General features: G+C 49.8%; 1 protein-coding gene across 1 annotated transcript in view; it reads right to left on the bottom strand.

Annotated features, from left to right (window-relative positions):
- The window catches only part of ASTN2 (astrotactin 2), a 320,575-nt gene that overhangs the window by 170,547 nt on the left and 132,415 nt on the right, over positions 1-17,613 (bottom strand). The window contains exons 8-10 of the mRNA XM_053961860.1: positions 10,710-10,794; positions 10,492-10,566; positions 9,923-10,060 (exon numbers count right to left, since the gene is read on the bottom strand). Coding sequence (XP_053817835.1) covers positions 9,923-10,060; positions 10,492-10,566; positions 10,710-10,794 — 298 coding nt within the window. The remainder of the gene's footprint in view (positions 1-9,922; positions 10,061-10,491; positions 10,567-10,709; positions 10,795-17,613) is intronic.

The following is a 17,613-nucleotide window of genomic DNA, read 5'->3' as shown; positions in this document are numbered from 1 at the left end:
AGGGACATCACTCCAGCCACTCCAGATGGGCTTTGCACAGCCAAACCCACACCCTCCCCAAAAATGAGATCCTTTGGGGTATTCTGGGAATGCTCTGCCTGACCTGGTGATTCAGGGAAAGATGTCTGTGTAGGAGAGGTGGTTGGAATATCTGTGGGAAGGTTCCCAACCCTCTGTGTGCCCTGTCACCCACAGCTGCACAGCTGGAATGACACCAAAAGACAGGGACAGATGGAGGACAATGCCCAGCCTCCACAGGAGCAGCCTCCCATCCCTCCTATTCCGAGGCAGGATTTTCTGTGGTTTCTTTTCCACCCTGCAAAGCAGCATTTGCATGGCTGCTCCCCAATTGCAGGTGGTGTCCCCCCACCCAGCCACCCCTGCTGCTTCCAAGTCCATCTGCTGCCCACTTGTGCTTTTTTAAGCAAGCCAGGTGCTATTTTTACTGCAGTGAAGTTTTCCATACTAAAAGCTCCTTTTCTTTTCCCTTTGTATAAAGCAAGTTTCAATAATTCCTCAGGGTCCACTTCCAACCTGGTATTTTATGATTCTGTGAAAAGAGGAGGTTTCCATTTATAATGAATTGCCTGTGATGCAGCATATCCCAATTTTACCAGGAAGAAGGGATCCTGTAACCCTCCCTGAGCTCCCAGTGAGATGCCATGAAAAGCCCTTCAGGACAATAGCATTGCCAATGCTGTTCCTCTATCTGTATCATTTATCAGCTCTGTTCAGGCAAAAATTATGGCTTTTACCTCCCAAAAAAGTCATTTAAACCCCTGGTCTGGTACTGAGGCAAATCAACACAAGCCCAGGAGTGCTCCTTCTCCTTGGATCCAGCTCCCAGCACCCAGGCAGGAGAGTGGGAGGCGTTGGCTTGGATTTGCCTATGGTCACATCAGGTAGGAATGGTCTGCTCCTCCCTAAGTCCTTGAGAAGTTCCTGTAGGGAAGAGAAGCAGCCAGGTCTCCCAACACACCCAGGGCTGAATCCTTGGCTCAAGTAAGCAGACGGCCATCCCTGCCCCCAGAGCTCTCCCTTCCCTCAGGGACATGCAGGAGCCAGCAGGAATGGGGAGTGTGAGCCATCGTGGGCAGGGGGGTTGGACAAGATGATCTCTGAGGTTCCTTCCAACCCAAACCATTCTGTGCTTCTGTGATTCATCAGCTGATGAGCCATTTATCTATTCAGTCACAACTTTATCATAACTCTTTTAAAACTCCTCATCTATGGCCCCAAAGAACCCACAGTCCAAACCCAGAGCACCCACAGTCAGAATTAACACCTCCAGCTCTGGCATGTCTATGTTGGATACATGCTGATTAAAAAAAAAAAAAAAAAAAAAAAGAAAGGAAATGTGGAGTGAAGAAAATGAAGAGACTTCTCTCTGCAAAAGCTCAGTGCATATTTACACAGCATCCTGCTTTAATGCTCAGCTGCTTCATTTGTGTCACTTTAAGCCCTCGGCAGAAGCAGGGAAGTATTAGCTGGGGTTAATTGTGTGCTGCTGGGAGAGAGTTCCCCACGAGCTGCTGCTGGGAGAGAGCCCTGTGGCAGGGCTGGGATGGATGTGGGAGGCAGTGACAGGGGGCAGCCACCAGCCAGGAGGGAGAGCAGCAGAGGGGACACTCACCAGCCTGGGACAGACAGCTCTGCCTTACACAGAAAGTGAAACATCAGTTTGCATGCAGCCACCCAGCGCTGTGGCACTGTGGCACCTGGTGAACTCTGCTGTGCACTGCCCAGACCTCCTGTTTGCAGGAGGCAGGAGTAGGTTCTCCCCCAAAACTCATCCAGCTGCTGAGCCAGCACTCCTGAACATGTCCCAGTGCAACTGGGGGCTCCTCATCCACTGCAGGCCTCCTCTCCAGCCTGCTCCACAGGAGCCACTTCTGCTCCCTCTGCTGGAGGTGAAACAGGCACTGGATAGGTTACACACAGACTGTGGTCCATCCCCATCCCTCCTTCCCAGCACTGCCAGCCCAGCCTGCACTCACATCACCACTGCTGGAGTCCAGCCCTGAGCGTGGCACAGCCTGCAGCAGTGGGTCCCCAGCTGCACCCATCTAACTTTTGATAAAAGGCACTTGGTTGCAGTCAATAGCATCTCATAATATCAAAAACACCGCAGGAAACATCAAGAGCTGAATTGATTATGGCACAGTAATTCTTCAGGCAGTGAAAGCAGGGCAATTCCCAAGATGGGATTATTTTTTTGCAAGGCTTCACCTAATTTTCTTGATGTTATTTTCCCCCCGCTCACTCATCAGTCCTCCTTCCAAACCTCTCCAGCTTTGCACTGCTCTTTGATTTAGTCCCTGAAAACAATATTTTGCTTAACACAGTTAAGTTTCCCAGCAAAGAGCCCGGGAAAGCATCACCACCACCCAGATTGCCGGGACTGAAACATGTGCAGCAGGAAAAAGTCAAGGAAGATTTTGCTTTTGGCTCTGCAGTCAGCAACCCACTTTGGGGAGACTAGAAAAAGCCCTGACCAGAACTCAAAACATCTAAATCAGAAAAGGAGACCAAATACACAGGCCAAAAGGGGAATGATACAAAATCTGTGCAGAGTGGAGGCAAAGGGCAGTGGATTTTCAGCCTGATCCAGCCTTGACAAAGCATGAAAAGGTTTTGTGAGCCACTGGGCAAGGCCACACAGGACACACCATTCCTGCCCTGTGCAACACTGGACTTGCCTGTAAGCCATGAATTGAACTTCTTGTTGCTTCTAAACTCATTTTGAGCTGATTTTGCTCCTTTGCCTGGAGGTGAGAGGGACAGGGAGGGCCTTCTGAGCATCTCTCCTGCATCTGGAAACTGTGGAATGAGAAGGAGCAGCACTGCATGAGCAAAGTTACTCTGAGCTGCCTGGAAAGTGCTGTACTAAAGCCACAAAGGGCATTTTTTTCCTAATAAATCACCACAAGGGCAAGGGTGACATCCTGGAGTGGAGAAAATCCCTGGAGGGCAGCAGCCAGAGCAGCAGGGCACTGCACTGAGGAGTGGAAACATCACCCTGGCTCTGCTGCTGAGGAGCAGGAGCTGAAACTAATTAAATTCACTTGTCTACATGGAGCACAGCTGTCCTGGGTCACTGGCTGTGCCCAGCCCTGGCTGCCCTGGGGTGAAAATCAAACGGGAGCTTTGCCCCTTGGCCCGAGCTGCCGTCCCTCATCCCTCCACAGTGAGACCATGTTCCTCTGCAGCAGCATGTGCATCCCCTTTTTGCCTTTAGCAATCAATAAATCCCCATAAAAATCAACCTAGAGGTCTCTCTTCCACGTTGCAGCTTTACCAGGAAAAAGGAAGTCTGGGACTCTCCCTGAGCTCCCACTGAGGTGCCCTTTCCAAGCCTGCAAGAGACAACATCCTCTTGCAGTGCCCTAAGAGAAGGACAAAGCTGCCCTGCTTGTGTCCATCTCCATTCCTGTTGTCTCCACAGAGTTGTTTTTTCCTCCCTGGCTGTGGAGCCTGTCACAGGTTCCTGGCACACTCCCAGGAACATTTTGGCTCCACTGAATTTTATTAGTATTGTCCTTCGGCTGAAGTGATCCAGCAATTGTTACAGGAAATAAAAACAGGAAAGGAAAAGTAGATCACATCCACATCAGGCAAGTTTTAGGCAACTGAAATATCATCAGAACTGTTTTTTTGGATAGTGCCAGTTCTTTCCACTGAGTTGTGTTAAGAAATAACTGAAGAAAAGGCATTTCCCAGTGCCACTGCCCCAGCTGGGCATCATCCCAGCACCCTGTCTGGGCCAGGGTAGGAGCTGCCTGGTCCTTCCTCCTGCAAACCTTCTAGTCCCTTTCTCAGGCAGGAAATGCAAACAAAAGCAAAGGTAATAAAACTCAAATAGGGGTAAAAAATTGTAATTCAGGAAAAATAGTACAGAGAGGCTGTATAAACAGAGAGGCCAAGGGGCTGTGCTTTGAACAGGCAGCTACAAAGCACACTCCAGCCGCTGGTTAACAGAAAGCAAAGGCAGCGACATAAAAACAAATAACAACATCAAACAGGGAGGGAAAAAACACCTTCCAACACAGGAACCCAAGGTCTGATTTTGCTACCTTGCATCACCCTTTCTGCTAAACATTCACAGTGTGTTAGAGCCTGGCCTCCCCCTCCAAACCCTCAGTACCACTGCTGGTGTCAGCCCTGGCAGGATCCGGCTCCACACAGATCCCACACAGATCCCATCCACCCACATCCCTGTGGATGGACACACAGCTACAACAGCAGATCCATATGGAGAGTGTGGAGAAGCTACAGTGCCCAGTGCCAAACCCTGCTCTGTGACAGGAGATCCCAGAGACATCAAAGGGAATCATTCTGGGTGTGAGACAGTGTTTGCAGATCTGGCAAGTGTGGGGTATTTTTAATTGTCTCAATAAACATATAAACAAAATCTGTTCACTCACTGGGTTTTTTTTCCCTCCTGGGCTCTGCAGCACCACGGACGAGAGGAACTGCAATTGCTCAGCTGCCAAACTTGTAACTGGTGCTGGTGCTCCCTGTGAAGGATTTGCCTACAAGCCAGGTCCAAATTTACATCCCCTGTCCCTAAGAGGTTTGATCATTTTCTGTGCAGTTTTACGGCACAGCATTAAAACCTCAAAAATGCAGTGAGTTCACACAGCAGAGCACAGAGAGTAAAACTCAGCATTATTGCAGCAGGAGTTACTAAAAGCTCAGGATGAGGGAAGGCTGAAATGTTCCCTGGATTCTGGGCATGAAAGATGCCAAGGCTGCTGATGGACCAAGAAGAGACAGGTTGAGGGTCGTAAAATTCCTGCACTATCCCAGAGGTGCTGGGTTGATCCACATTTCAATTCTGACCTACCCTAGATCCTTCCTGGGTGATTTCAGCTCCATTTTTTGGGGGGAGAGGTTCTTCTCTTTCCCCATCACACTGCTCTTATTTTGCTGCTCACACCGTTTGGTGGCTGCCACAAGATTACATCTCCATTTAGTCACCCCCTGGCGAAGTGAGACGTACCTGACTCTTCTAACCTGCTCTCATAAATCACAGCGAGAGGCAGGCAGGAGGAAAAATCCTGGTAAGCAGCCAGGATGAAGCTCAGTTGACAGCTGCAGGGCAGGGGCTGGTGGCTGCCTCTCTGTAAAGCATCTGTCCCTGCTCTCCAGAGGATGAGGCCAAAGGCTGCCTCTGTCCTGGTGTTAACACCAAAAGATGCTTCTCCAGCACTTTCTGAGAGACAACAGCATCTCGGGGTGATAAGAAGTGCAGGCCAGAGCACAGGGACGTTGTCTGTGGGGATGAGGGTGTCTCTGTGATGTGCACAGAAATGAATTGCCCTCTCTGCAGAAATGAGGAATTTGTGCCTGCTGATGCAATGATCAATTTGCTCCATCATGCAAAGCTGTCCATTCATCATGGCCATTGACTGCAGCCACTCACACCTTTTTATTGGCCCCAACGGAGCAGGAGAGCCACAGCCCCTGCTCAGGAGCAGCCTGAAAAAGGGGCTTCTCCTCTGCCCCAACCTCCTGGCTGAGGGTCCCTATGGCACTGAACACCCTGAAATCACAGCCTGCTCTGCTCCAGGGGGGGGAGCAGAAAGAAAAGAAGGGAAAAAAGATCAAGTTCCCATGGCATCCCCTGCACAAATGGCAAGAGCTGGCAGAGTGCCCTCTGCCTGCATGCCATATCCCATCCCACACGGACCTCCTGACCTTGAGGGATGCTCACCTGCAGCTGCACCCATCCATCTGTGCTCCTGCAGATCAGGAAGGAGGTTAAGGCACAGACAGATGAGTTTTGCTGCTGCAAACATCAGGGATAGCAAAGCTGTTTCCACACTCTCCAGATACCCTTTGCCTTTCTCATCCACTTCATTTTTCATCCTCCTCCACTCCCAGGGAGCTTCACACCACAGCGATCACCACTGACTTGCAAAATCACAAGTGCCCAAATCACTGCAAAACCCCTTCAAAATATCACTCCAAACCCCTGTAAGGCTGGGGCAGCAGTGAGGCTGCAAGAGCACAGCATGGCTGAGCTGGTGAATGCCATGGGCAGGGAGAAAAATCTTTGCTTCCATCCTTGACAGAAGATGGGACTCATGAGGGCACAGAGATGGGGAGCAGAGTGTTCTGCCTCTGAGAGAATTGAAAATAAAAATAATAAACAAATAAAGAAAAAGCAGACATAAAAAAAATCAGTTGATTGTACTTTGGCAAAGAATTCAGAGAGCAAAGGGGCACACTTGGGAGCAAAACGAAGATAAATCGACAGCGAGTTCAAGAGAATTCATTCTGCTGCTGAACACTTGTCTCTCCATCAGGACATCTCAAAGGCTTGTCAAGCGAAGGCAAGGCTTTTATTTGTTTCTATGGTTGCCATAACGATGGAGCTATATGTCATGTCAGGCAGCAGCTGAGGCTCGTGCCTCTGATTTATAGCTGCTCAACAGAAATTATCAACTTTTCTGCAGAGCAGGTGGCACAGTGAACCGTGACCACTGGGCGTCTGCCAGTGCCGTGCTCTGCCCCCAGGGCTAGCTCTCCTCTTGGTCCCCCACAGCTGTGTGTGCCCCAAGGGATGCTTTTATTATCCCCTGCAGGGATGTTTTTATTATCCCCTACAGCGATGCTTTTATTATCCCTGCAGGGATGCTCAGTGCTGGGGCAGTAGGACCTGGGCTGTGGCTGGGAGTCCTTCCCATACACTGCCACAATTGGAGCAATTCCTGACCCACAGGACAAGCTGTACCTTCCAAAGGCTCCAGCAGAGATGGCAAGGTGTCCAGGGAAGGCTAGCAGAAGGATTGAACACCTAACAGTAATAAGTTTAACAAAATTGTATAGAGTACTGTGTTTAACACCAGATTGTGAGAAAAATGACGGTTAGAGAGAGAGATGGGAAGGGAAACAAAGAGGGGTCTTGAAAATAAGCCAGACAAGGTGGGACTGGGATGTATTTCTTGTTCTGGCAGGGATGTGCTGCAAGGACAGTCTGCCCAGCCTGGGACCCCAGGCAGAGGCTGCCCAGTATGGGGAGAGCCCTGCAGCACTGCTGGCCAAGCTCATTCGAACAAAGACGTCACCGTGAGCGTGGCTGTCACAGTCCCAGGCTGTGACTGATGCGATCCTTGTGCGGAGGATCAGACTCTGGGGCTGAGGAAAGGATGCTCAATATGGTCACTGATAAATTATATATGCAAGTTTCATTAACTCTAAGCACTCTCATTCTTAATTTATGACACACAGCCCTAAAACATCCAGCACCAAGTTTTGCACACTGCTGTGTCCTGTCCCCTGAAGCCCCTGGAGCATCCTGAGGGGGATGTTTGCATAAAGCCTGTTGGCTCCTGTTTGCTGGAAGTTTCTCTAATGACTTGGCTGCAGCAGGGGAATGTTTGGGCCCATCATTCCCACCCACCAAAGTAGATCTTGTTGCACTGCCCAGCAGTGAAACACACAGAGAACAGCATTGGAGGCAGCATTTTCCCCAGAGAGCTGCTGAAAGGCAGAGCCCCACCTGTCCCTCTGCATCTCAAGCATCTTCATAAAAACACAAGACCACATTTGAACCTTTAACCCTCTGAGTTGTAAAGACTTCATCACTTGTTTTCTCCAAAGCAGGCTTTCTGCCATTTCCCTCCATTAAACTCTTCAAAACAAGTGACCCCAGAGCCAAAGGTGTCAGACTAATGAAAGGTCTGCAGGAATGCAGCACGCTCATCATTACAGACACAGAAGGAACAGAGCACTGAGCCATCATCAGAGTGACACAGGACAGCAAACAGGGCACGCCGGGTGCTGAGCACAGCTGTGCTGCAGCTGGTGGAACACAGCCCAGGGTCTGCCCCGTGGCATGGAGATGGGACTGTATTAATGCACAAGCACTGCAGGTTCAGGAAGAATTTCTTCATTGGAAAAGGGCTGTCAAGCATTGGAAGAGGCTGCCCAGGGAGGTGGTGGAATTCCCATCCCTGGAAATATTCAAGAAGTATCTGAACTTGGCACTCAGTCTGGGCAATAAGGTGGGGATTGGTCACAGGCTGGATTCAATCCTTGAGGTCTTTTCCAACCCAAATGATTCTGTGATTCACCTGCAGGAGCTCCCAGCGTGGAGGGACAGCAGTGCTGCCACAGTCCCAAAGCCAGGAAACTTCTCCAGGCACAGGGAGGGATGGCTGTGTTTGAGCACCTACACTTTGGATCACCTGACGTGCTGGATCACCACCTGAACATCTGAACCACCAAAACTTCTCCCCTGAGAAGCTGCTCGTGTTAGTCCAGAGATAAAGCAAAGAGGCTGCAAGATAAGCAGCTCTGAAATGATCTTATTGCATGAAGGTGCCCAAGAACCTCAGAAGAGGGTTCCACCCACCCCGGGGTGCTGAGGATCCCGAGTTTGCAGCTGCTCATTTGAGAAGTGTTTCAGTTCTAATGTAGGAATAATAGATTGCTTTTCACTTCTCACTGTATCTGTGAAACCTTCCATAATTCAACATCAAATATTTATTATTGCGTTTATTAAAGTTTTAATAATTCAGCAACCCCTGTGTGTAAGATACAAGTGCCATGAACTCACACCTCCCATATTCTACCTGAGCCACTCCAATATTTATACCTGGAATTCTCAGCTCAGGTTCCATTTATGAGGGGATCAGGCAACAGCCTTGTGCCAAAACCTCCCCTCCTCCTGCCTGGCATTCATCCATCCCAACAGAGACTTTTCCACAAGGAGCAGTGCCCAGAGACAATTACTGCACTGGAGCAGAAAACAAGCTTCTGAGCCTCTACCTTCACTGAGGCACTTTTAATGAAGATGTGAGGAGGAAAGAAATAAATAATGTTCTCTTGGCACTTTGGCTTGGAAAATGTTAGCATAAACCTCTTCCTTTCTCAAATGAGAAGCAGAAGTTGTTGCAGACAAGAAAAACAATGGTCCTAAAAGAGCCAAACTGTGATAGATATGTACCACCAGTCTCTTTTCACAGGAAAGAGAACAAGCACTAATTAGCAACAAAAATGCACACACTTGGAAGTGAGGGCATCTTGGATGCCAGTCCTGGCTCTGGCATAGCTTCTGTAGGCTCTTGCTTCAACTTCAGCCCTGCCAAGATGATGGGACAGAAGAATGGAAATCCATTCCTCCTCACTTTGGGAAAAGACAAGACAGAAGGGGCTGGGGGCATACAAGGATCCTGCTGATGCCCAGGGAGATGATTCATAATACAACCAAGGATTTTCAACTCAAATTGTGTCTGGAGTCAACAGGAGAAAGCAGCAAGAAGGAAGGGAGAGAACCTGGAGTCTCCCTGGCACCCAACAGTCACATGCTCAATCTTAATTTTATGAGAGAGAGGGGAATACACACTAAATACCTTCAGAATTAAACTCTTATAATTTACAGTTAAACCCTTGTAAACCAGACCAAAGAGGATAACTACCACCAAGGCGATCAGCAAAATGTCCAGGCATTCACTCTACACCAAAAAGAAAAAAAAAAAAAAAAAAAAAACCCAAACAAACAACAATAAAAAAAAAAACAACAAAACAAAACAAAAACAAAAAAAAACACAAACAAACAAACAAAAAAGAAGAAACAAACAAAACACTCTGATTGTATAATTATTGGATAAGCAACATGGCCTTTCACCCTTCATGAGCATCCCACTCTAACATTACATTTAAGCCACTCTCAAATTGCCTTGCCACAGGTTCCTACCAATTCACCTGCCTGTACTGGCAGATTTCAGAGTTACACACTCAGGCCTGGCCCAGACCCATCAGCCCAAAGAGCCTGGAGAGCAATCACATCAGAGTTCTTATTGGAAGGAAATGAATCAAACCTATCATCACAGAAATTACTGCATCCTCAATAACAATTTAAAGAGCAGTATAGGCACTGAGGCATGAAGAAAACGAGAAATCTGCTTCCTACCTGACATCTGCTGGATCTTCAGTCACCAGAACATCTGTCTTGCAGCTGGCAAGGGGATTGATGGAAAGCTCCACAGGGGGCACCACGAAGCTCTTACTGACTGGCAGCCACAGCCCTTGTCCCAAACTGTAGGTGGACCTGGAGAAAGGACAAACATGTCACACAGGAACAGAGAGTCCACAGGGAATAGTGGGGCCATCCACTGCCTGCTCAGAAGGCGGAGCAGTGGTGGCACCGTGAGATAAGTCAGTGATTTAGTCTTCTGAAAGCCAAATGGGAGAGGAATGACTTGAGATGTGACAGAAGAACATGTGGATGGGAAAAATCTTGTTTTTATCCCAGGAGGAGTTTCTGTACATGCTGTGCTCACGTTTGCTGAAGGGACAAGAGGGGAACCCCCCTCTGCTTGCCAAATATGGACAAATCTTTCAGGTCTGTCACAGACAAATAACAGTTGTCCCATCACCAGCACAAGAATGAGCTGGGATTGACCAAAAGGTTGCATCCACTGGGATGTCCTCGTGGCTCTCCCTTCCCAAATGTCCCAGGTGAACCCTCCTCTGACTCACCTGAGTATCTTCTCTGGCGCCTGCTCTCCTGTGACCAAGTCATATCCCCGCTCCAGCGTCGTGTAGGGCCAGGGCCTGGGAGGAGAGAGGGCAAAAGCAGCTGAGCACATCACTGGCCTGGGCAAGTGGCCCAGTGATCAGCCAAGGGGAGGAGAGCTGGGCTGCTCACCACCAGGGGAGCCGGGGCAGATCCCCCCCAGCCCGGCGTCCCCACTCACCCCTCGCTGTGTCCCCAGTCGCTGCGCACACACAGGTGCCGGTGGACGGGGTCCGGGGCGTACCCTTCATGGCAGCTGCACTCTCCTAGGACAGAGCAGGGAAGGATGAGATGGCTCTGGCCCAGAGGCATGGCAGGGACTGCAGAGTCAGGCCCTCCTCCCCTACTGCCCATCTCTGGTCCCTCCTGTGCCTCTGGAGCACTTTGGACTCCAGAAACCCCCAGGGGTGTGGAGAAGGAGATGGGGAAAGCTGTAAGAAATCCATAATTATTCTCAGGGAGGGGATTACATGATGCAGCACCCACAGTAGCTGGGGATGGGGTTTCATGATGCAGAAGGTCTGTCCTTAACCAGTGTTCCTGTGCAGTCCTGCAGCCAGGGGTTCACTCCTCTGCAGGGATCTTGACCTTCCAGTGTCCACCCTGTGCAATCCCCAAGGTGGGCACCACAAACCCATCCCACATCCCCTTCCCCACTCTGCTCTGCCATCTGGCACCAGGACAAGAGAGCGGAGTTTCCTGCAGTGCAAACTCCCTCTGAAAGATGCAGAAGCCCCCAGCTTCCACCCTCCCCAGAGAGTTCCCATGCTGTGTCCCCATCCCACAGCAAAGGGGCTCTCAGCCCTGCTCCCCTCTGCTCTCTGGGTGCTGCCTCACCCTGCTCCTCTCTTTTGAGAGCAGAAGACACTTTCCACACCAGAAACCCGACCACACTTGGCCCAAATTGATTCAGTGTTTGGTAGAAATACATAACCCGGAGCAAGAACAGCAAAATCAAAAGATTAATTGGATTTGCACGTGGAGTTTCTGCTACAAGCTGCTGCCAGTGTTTCCCTCCACCCTCCCCTCCTCTCCCCATCGTGCCTGACAGTGCAGCAAAGCTGAGCTGTAAACACTGCTGAGGTGGGGACCTGGGGAGGATGCTGGGGAGGTGGGCACCCCCCTCACAGCAGCAATGCAGACTGGCAGCTACCTGTGTGCTCCTCCTTAAGCAAGTTCTTAAAATGCCTCACAAGGATTACAGTAAAGAGCTTTATTGTCAGGAGGGAGTGAGATGGGGATTCAACCACTGAGATTTTTGAGGAAGAGACGCCTGGGAAGGGAGAGGCAGCAAAAAAAGGAAAGAGTGGGGGGAAAAAAGAGACGGCTAATGATGTGCTAAAATGCAACAGCACCTTCATGAAATATTCACTGCCTCAAACGCGTCTAATATTAAAGATTAAATGTCCTGGGATTTGTCCTAGCAACTTCGAAGCACTGATTTATGATCTGTCAAAAGCTGCTAACCTCATGATTCATAACAGGAGCGGCAGGAACATTGCTGCTCCAAAGGGAAAGAGTTGGGAGAGAGATGGCAGTGCTTGGCCCTGCTCAGGCTCTGCCGTGCCTGGGGGCTGGGGCGGTCTCGGTGCAGGAAAACACAGGTCCTTAATGGCTCCATCAGTGATTTTAAAAAAAGAAAAGTTATTTTTTCCTTGGGTGCTTAGTACGCAAGTTTCCCCGGCCGTGCTGTGGATCATTAATTCCTGGCGCTTATTACATAACAAATATATGCTCTGCAAATGAGAGACATCTTAAAGTGCTGGCGAAGCAGAGCTGGGAGTCTTGGGGCACTGTCTCACTCTCGGCTCCTGCCACAGAAATTAGAGCAAGTAAAGAAAAAACACCGACAGATGTCAGCATCCCATGGCCCAAATGCCTCCCCCATATATATGCCAGGGGTGCTGGGTGGTGAACCCCCTTGCCACGGTGCAGGAGGGTTTATTTTGTCTGCTGGCTTGTTTACTGCTCCATCAGTTTGGCATCAGAAGGAGGAACTCTATCAACCAGGGGAAATATTGATTTTATCGACTCCAATCCTGGAGTTTCAGCGGCTACAGCCGGTGCTCAAGACTTTATTGGGAGGTTTATTGGGAGGTTTATTTCAGTAAGTGAGAGGGCAAGTGGTGGCACCAGCTGGGGAGAAGATCCAGGGCAGGAGAAAGTGGGGATCAGCTTTCCACAGGTTTCCCAGGGTGATCTACACCCCTTTGGCAGGGTTCTGGAAACTGGATAGGAAGGTTCCCAGCACAGGATCAGCTGAGTGCTGCAGTCTGCTGGAACAGAGAGGACTCCATCACCTCGGGTCAGATGTTTTAGGATCCATTCCTCTATCAAGAACTATGAACTGACAATAAGTGGGGCTTCCAAAAAATTTCAGCAGAACCTGCTGTGCTCTTACAGGTTCTCAGGAGCTTTTGCCCTCTCCCCAACAGCATCCACTTTCTTTCTTTGGCCCCTCAAACTACTCTGTTATTTTCAGTCTGTCCCCATCCTTCCCAGAGACAATGCTGAGCCAGGGAGGATGCTGAGCACGGCTAATCCCCATGGAATAAGAAACCCCTGATAAAGTGCCTGGAGTGGGGGGAACAGGGCTCCACCTAAGCCCTCTTTAGGGTGTGTTTCTCAATAGGCTGGTAAAATGAATCAAACAATCAAAAGGCCAAATTAAAGAGCCTTTGTTCAAAGCAACTGCGTGTGAGATGGACACAGTTATCCACTCAACCTCGCTGCAGCTGAGTTAGGATTCACGCTGAGCTTGAAGCCAAAGCCAACCAAAGTAACCAAGTTTGACAAGTGACTGCCCCTGGAGCTGGATGCAATTTCCACAGGTCCTGCACACGCCTCTGTGCAGTGTTCAGCTGCTGCAGGAGCACAAATGAATCAGGACCTACCAACTACCAGGACAAGAATCCTGCTCCCACTGCCACCACCCTGCACCCTGCCCCTGGCATGCACGGTCCTTCCTCTGCCTTTGAATTCAGAAGCCACAAACCAGGATGGATAATCCATGGCAACCATTCAGCTGTTACAGCCAAAGGAAGGATCACTGCTCACTCAGTATAAATGAGGGCAGGTCCCAGTGCTCAGCTCTGGAGGTCCAATATTGAATTTCCAGTGTGTTATTAAACAGGTGGAGGCTTTAGCTCTCTTTTTTTATAGGAAAGCTGGAAGTTGCTGAACTATTCCTTCACTACACTCTCCATGCTGTGCTGCTGCTTCTGCTGGAATGGGGAATGGGGTCTCACACCGCACCCACACACTCCCTGCCCATCCCCACAGGGCCTGGGAGCAGCAGAGCAGGGCTGCAGGATGAACCCTCAGCATGCCAGGATAAGCCTGTTAGCCTCATTATGGAGAGAGTGATCCATGGTGATAATGCTGCAAGAATCCCCCTAATCCACCCGCCCAGTGCACAGCAGGAGTGGAGGCTCCCAGAGTCCCTGTGCTCCCGGGGAAGCTGCTCTGTGCTGTCACTGGCACTTTTATTTAAGGAGCTGGAGGAGCTTTGGCAGTGGTGGAGCAAAGCTGGTGCTTGTCAGCCTTCTCTTGGCACTGCTGGTGTCCGTGATTCCCTCCTGGCAGCACCTCCAAGGCTGACACTCCCCCTTGCTGTGCCAGGGCTGTGTCCCAGCTGCACAGGTACGTGCTGGGGACAAGTCCAGACCCCAGCTGGGGTGGCAGCCTGATCCCAAAGGCTGTGGGGCCATAAACACACACCTTCCTAGCTGTGTGAGCGCCACACAAACACCCTCACACCTGTTCCAGGGCTGCCTCTCCCACCCGAAGGGATACAGAATTCAGCCCCAGTTTTTGTGTCCACTCCTCTCTGGACACACACACACACCCTGCAGGGAACACACCAACCCCAGCACAGTATTCTCAGTGCCACTGAGCCTCAGAGCTGCAGCACCACATTCCCAGCCTCCCAGTAAAGCTCTCTGAAAAACTCCTACCCCTGACACCTGCTGTTCCTGCTTGTCAGGGATGGCACTTTCCAAACCTGAGCCTCTGCTTATCCTGATGACAAATGCCACTTTTCCAGAAGCAGTTTAGAACTCTAGGAACAAGACAAAGAAAGTGGCTCCTGCCCAACTGACCTGGAACAGAGCATGGAAGGAAAACTTGGAGTGAATTTGACAGTTATCCTTCCTCTACCCCTGCTGCAAGTCACCCTCCTTACCCTCATCCATCACAGCACTTTAGTACAAGCTTAACCTCCAAGGATTGTGCCTGAGTTTAAGCTCTGCACAGATTTAATTCTCATTATCATCTGCTCAGCTCCTACACCACACCTCCAAGGAGCACATGAGCTGATGCAAGGAAGCAGAGAGGTCCCGAGGGTGGCTTGTGTGCCACAGCTGTCACCTTCTGGGCTGGGCACTGCCCCAGAGCTGGCCATGGAGGAGTGAGAAGCCCCTGCAGCACCGGTTGGGTGTCCCAGTCAGGGGGATGAGTTCAGGAGCAGCTCCACACAGCAAAACCCATCCCTCTTCCCTCCTCCCTGTGCTCTTTAGACAAGCACAGAAAATGCCATTACAAGAACATTAGCAGCTGCAGGATTAAACACTCTAATGGCAGAAAATGAGAGTGCAAAGACAGCACAGATAACCTTAACTCGGCCCCTCGCAGGCACGGGTTTGGATTGCTGTTTATGTATAACACTTCAGCCTGGAGCTAAATTAGCTTGGGAGTTAACTGCCTGCTGCCCTGCTTGGTGCACGAGGCAAGCTGTGCCACCACAGGAAAAGGAATGGGATATTACATGGGTTTTGACCAAGTTATTAAACTCCATACCTTAGAGAGACAGAACCTCATCCTATAAAAGTCTAAGTCAATAAAAGCACCAGGATCCTCCAACAGCAAAAATAGCAGAAGAGCACAAGAACAAACAAATATTACTTGATGTGCACAGAACCTGCATGGTATTAAACTGAACCGTAGGAAGGGGTGGCTGTTTCCATAAACACAAATGCACCCTCTTCAAGGTTGGTCATCTCCTGATTTACATGCTCAGCTCTGCAACCTCCAAATCCCCTTATCAGGTTGCCTTTAAAAAAATAGCTCTGTGTAAAATGACTTTCATCTGCCTCCTGCCCACAACACACCCCTGTCCTACAGACAGCAGTACCATCTGTGGCTCTGGTGACAAACTGGCCTATTTGGACGATGATGGAAACCCTTTTTTTTTTTTTTTTTTTTTATCTCCTCCTGCCAATTTCCAGAAAAGAACCTTTGCTACTACATTTCATCTGGTTCTTTCAAGCTCATGCTTACTGCTTTGGGGTGGGGGGTATACCAATTGTGGATGCAATGAGAGAATTTTGATGAAGAAAAGCCTGATTTATAGATGGGGGGAAAAAAATTCAACACATTTGCACCTGCTAATCAAGGTAGCTATCCATCTCATTTATGCCACTGCTCCAGCAAGCCTGACAGCACAAAATCAGAGCTGTTTCTTCCAGCATTTGGCCCTGAGGGACTGATTCTCCAGCAGGTCTCTTCAGCAATGCCCACAGAATGTGCAAGTGAATCAGTTTTGTGCATACAAAGCAGGTAATTGTGCTCACAACTCAGGATTTGCATAGGCTGCTGGAAAGCGATGGTGAGGGAGGCCAGAGAGGCAGCAAGCGCTCCTGGATTTTACCCAGGGGTATCCCAGTGTGTGGCACAAGCGGTGGCACCAGCAGTGCTCCCACATCTCTCAAGATATGGAGCGTGAGGAGAGCTGACAGCCAGTCCCACAAGACAACAAACCTTCCCTGTTGTGGTCTCAAACAGCACGGGCAGCACCTGCCAGGAGGATGGGGGATTTTGGCTGAACACCTCCAGCCAAGGAGCACATCCTGCCCCGGGGAGGTGCCTGTCCCATCTGACCTGGCAGCTGGGCATGTCACTGTGTCACATCTCGGCAGTGTCCATTTGTCCCTGGATCTGCAGTCAGACCAACCAGCTTGGCTGTTTCCAAGGCAGGAGGGATGAGGGAGATGACATTTTGCTCATGTGCAGATGTCAGTGCTCCCTCTGAAATGCTCTGATGAGCTGGGCCTTCACAACACAGGTTCCAAATTTGTCAGGGGGGCAGCAATCATTTAATTACAGCGTGAGTCACACGACAGAGACGCAAGGGAAGGCAAATTAAGGTCAGGCAACAAAATGGATTTTGGCATTTCCTAGTGTTTCAGAACCTCTGTTTTCACTGGGAATTATTCTCCATGCTGAAGTAGTACTGGGCATCCAGAGTCACAAGTCAATAGAGTGTGCAGACAAATCCCACCCCACACTCCAGCCCAGAGTGTGCTGGGAATGGTAAGAGCTTGAGTGTCACCAGAGAGAGCACGTGTGACTCTGTCCTAAGGTGTGCCAGGAGCCCATGGCACTGCCACCAAGGATAGGTCCTGCCCACAGAGCTCTGTCTACACCCAAGGGAGCTTGGGACAAGGCTGGATCCACACGGCTTGGAGTGGCTCCAAGGGTATGGCTGAAGTCAGATTAGCCATAAATGTGCTGGAGGACTTTAATGCTGGCTCTGCTGCTCTTCACAGGGGCAACTTTGAAGGCTTTCAGCCTCCAGAGAGGACAAAGTTCAGTCCATCATTCTCATGGATGCTCTGTCCAGCCTGAGAAGGCAGAGGACAGGGGAATCCCTGGCACCCATCACTTGGGATGCTCACAGAGAGGATAAAATCCCTGACCCGAAAAGGTTGAAATCCAGACAGGATTTATGTGCTGCCATAAAACCACAGGCCTTCCTCTCTCATGGTGATAAAAATAAATCACCCTTAAAAATAGAATGACATTAATAAAAATAAATCTGAAAGTACATGCAGTGTATCATGGGGTTACAGTCTGCCTCAGCCTGCTGGGGAAACTTGTCACCAGTTAAAGACTGGTCAATGGTGATGAACAGACATGGTGCACAGGGTTATGTCCTGAGGTACAGGGTCAAGCAGGTATTTCCAAAGGCCTAATTTCAGTTCTTGTGAAGTTTGGACCTCTTAAGGGAGTTTTAGATTTAGGCTATGAAGGTCAGCAGCCCCATCAGCCAGTCCTGCTCGATCCATGCAGATCCAACTGGCAGAAAC

Source organism: Vidua chalybeata, chromosome 21 (assembly GCF_026979565.1).
Source record: "Vidua chalybeata isolate OUT-0048 chromosome 21, bVidCha1 merged haplotype, whole genome shotgun sequence".
NCBI lineage: Eukaryota > Metazoa > Chordata > Aves > Passeriformes > Viduidae > Vidua > Vidua chalybeata.
Note: the sequence above shows the minus strand (reverse complement) of the source record. Positions and strands in the feature narration are given on the sequence as shown.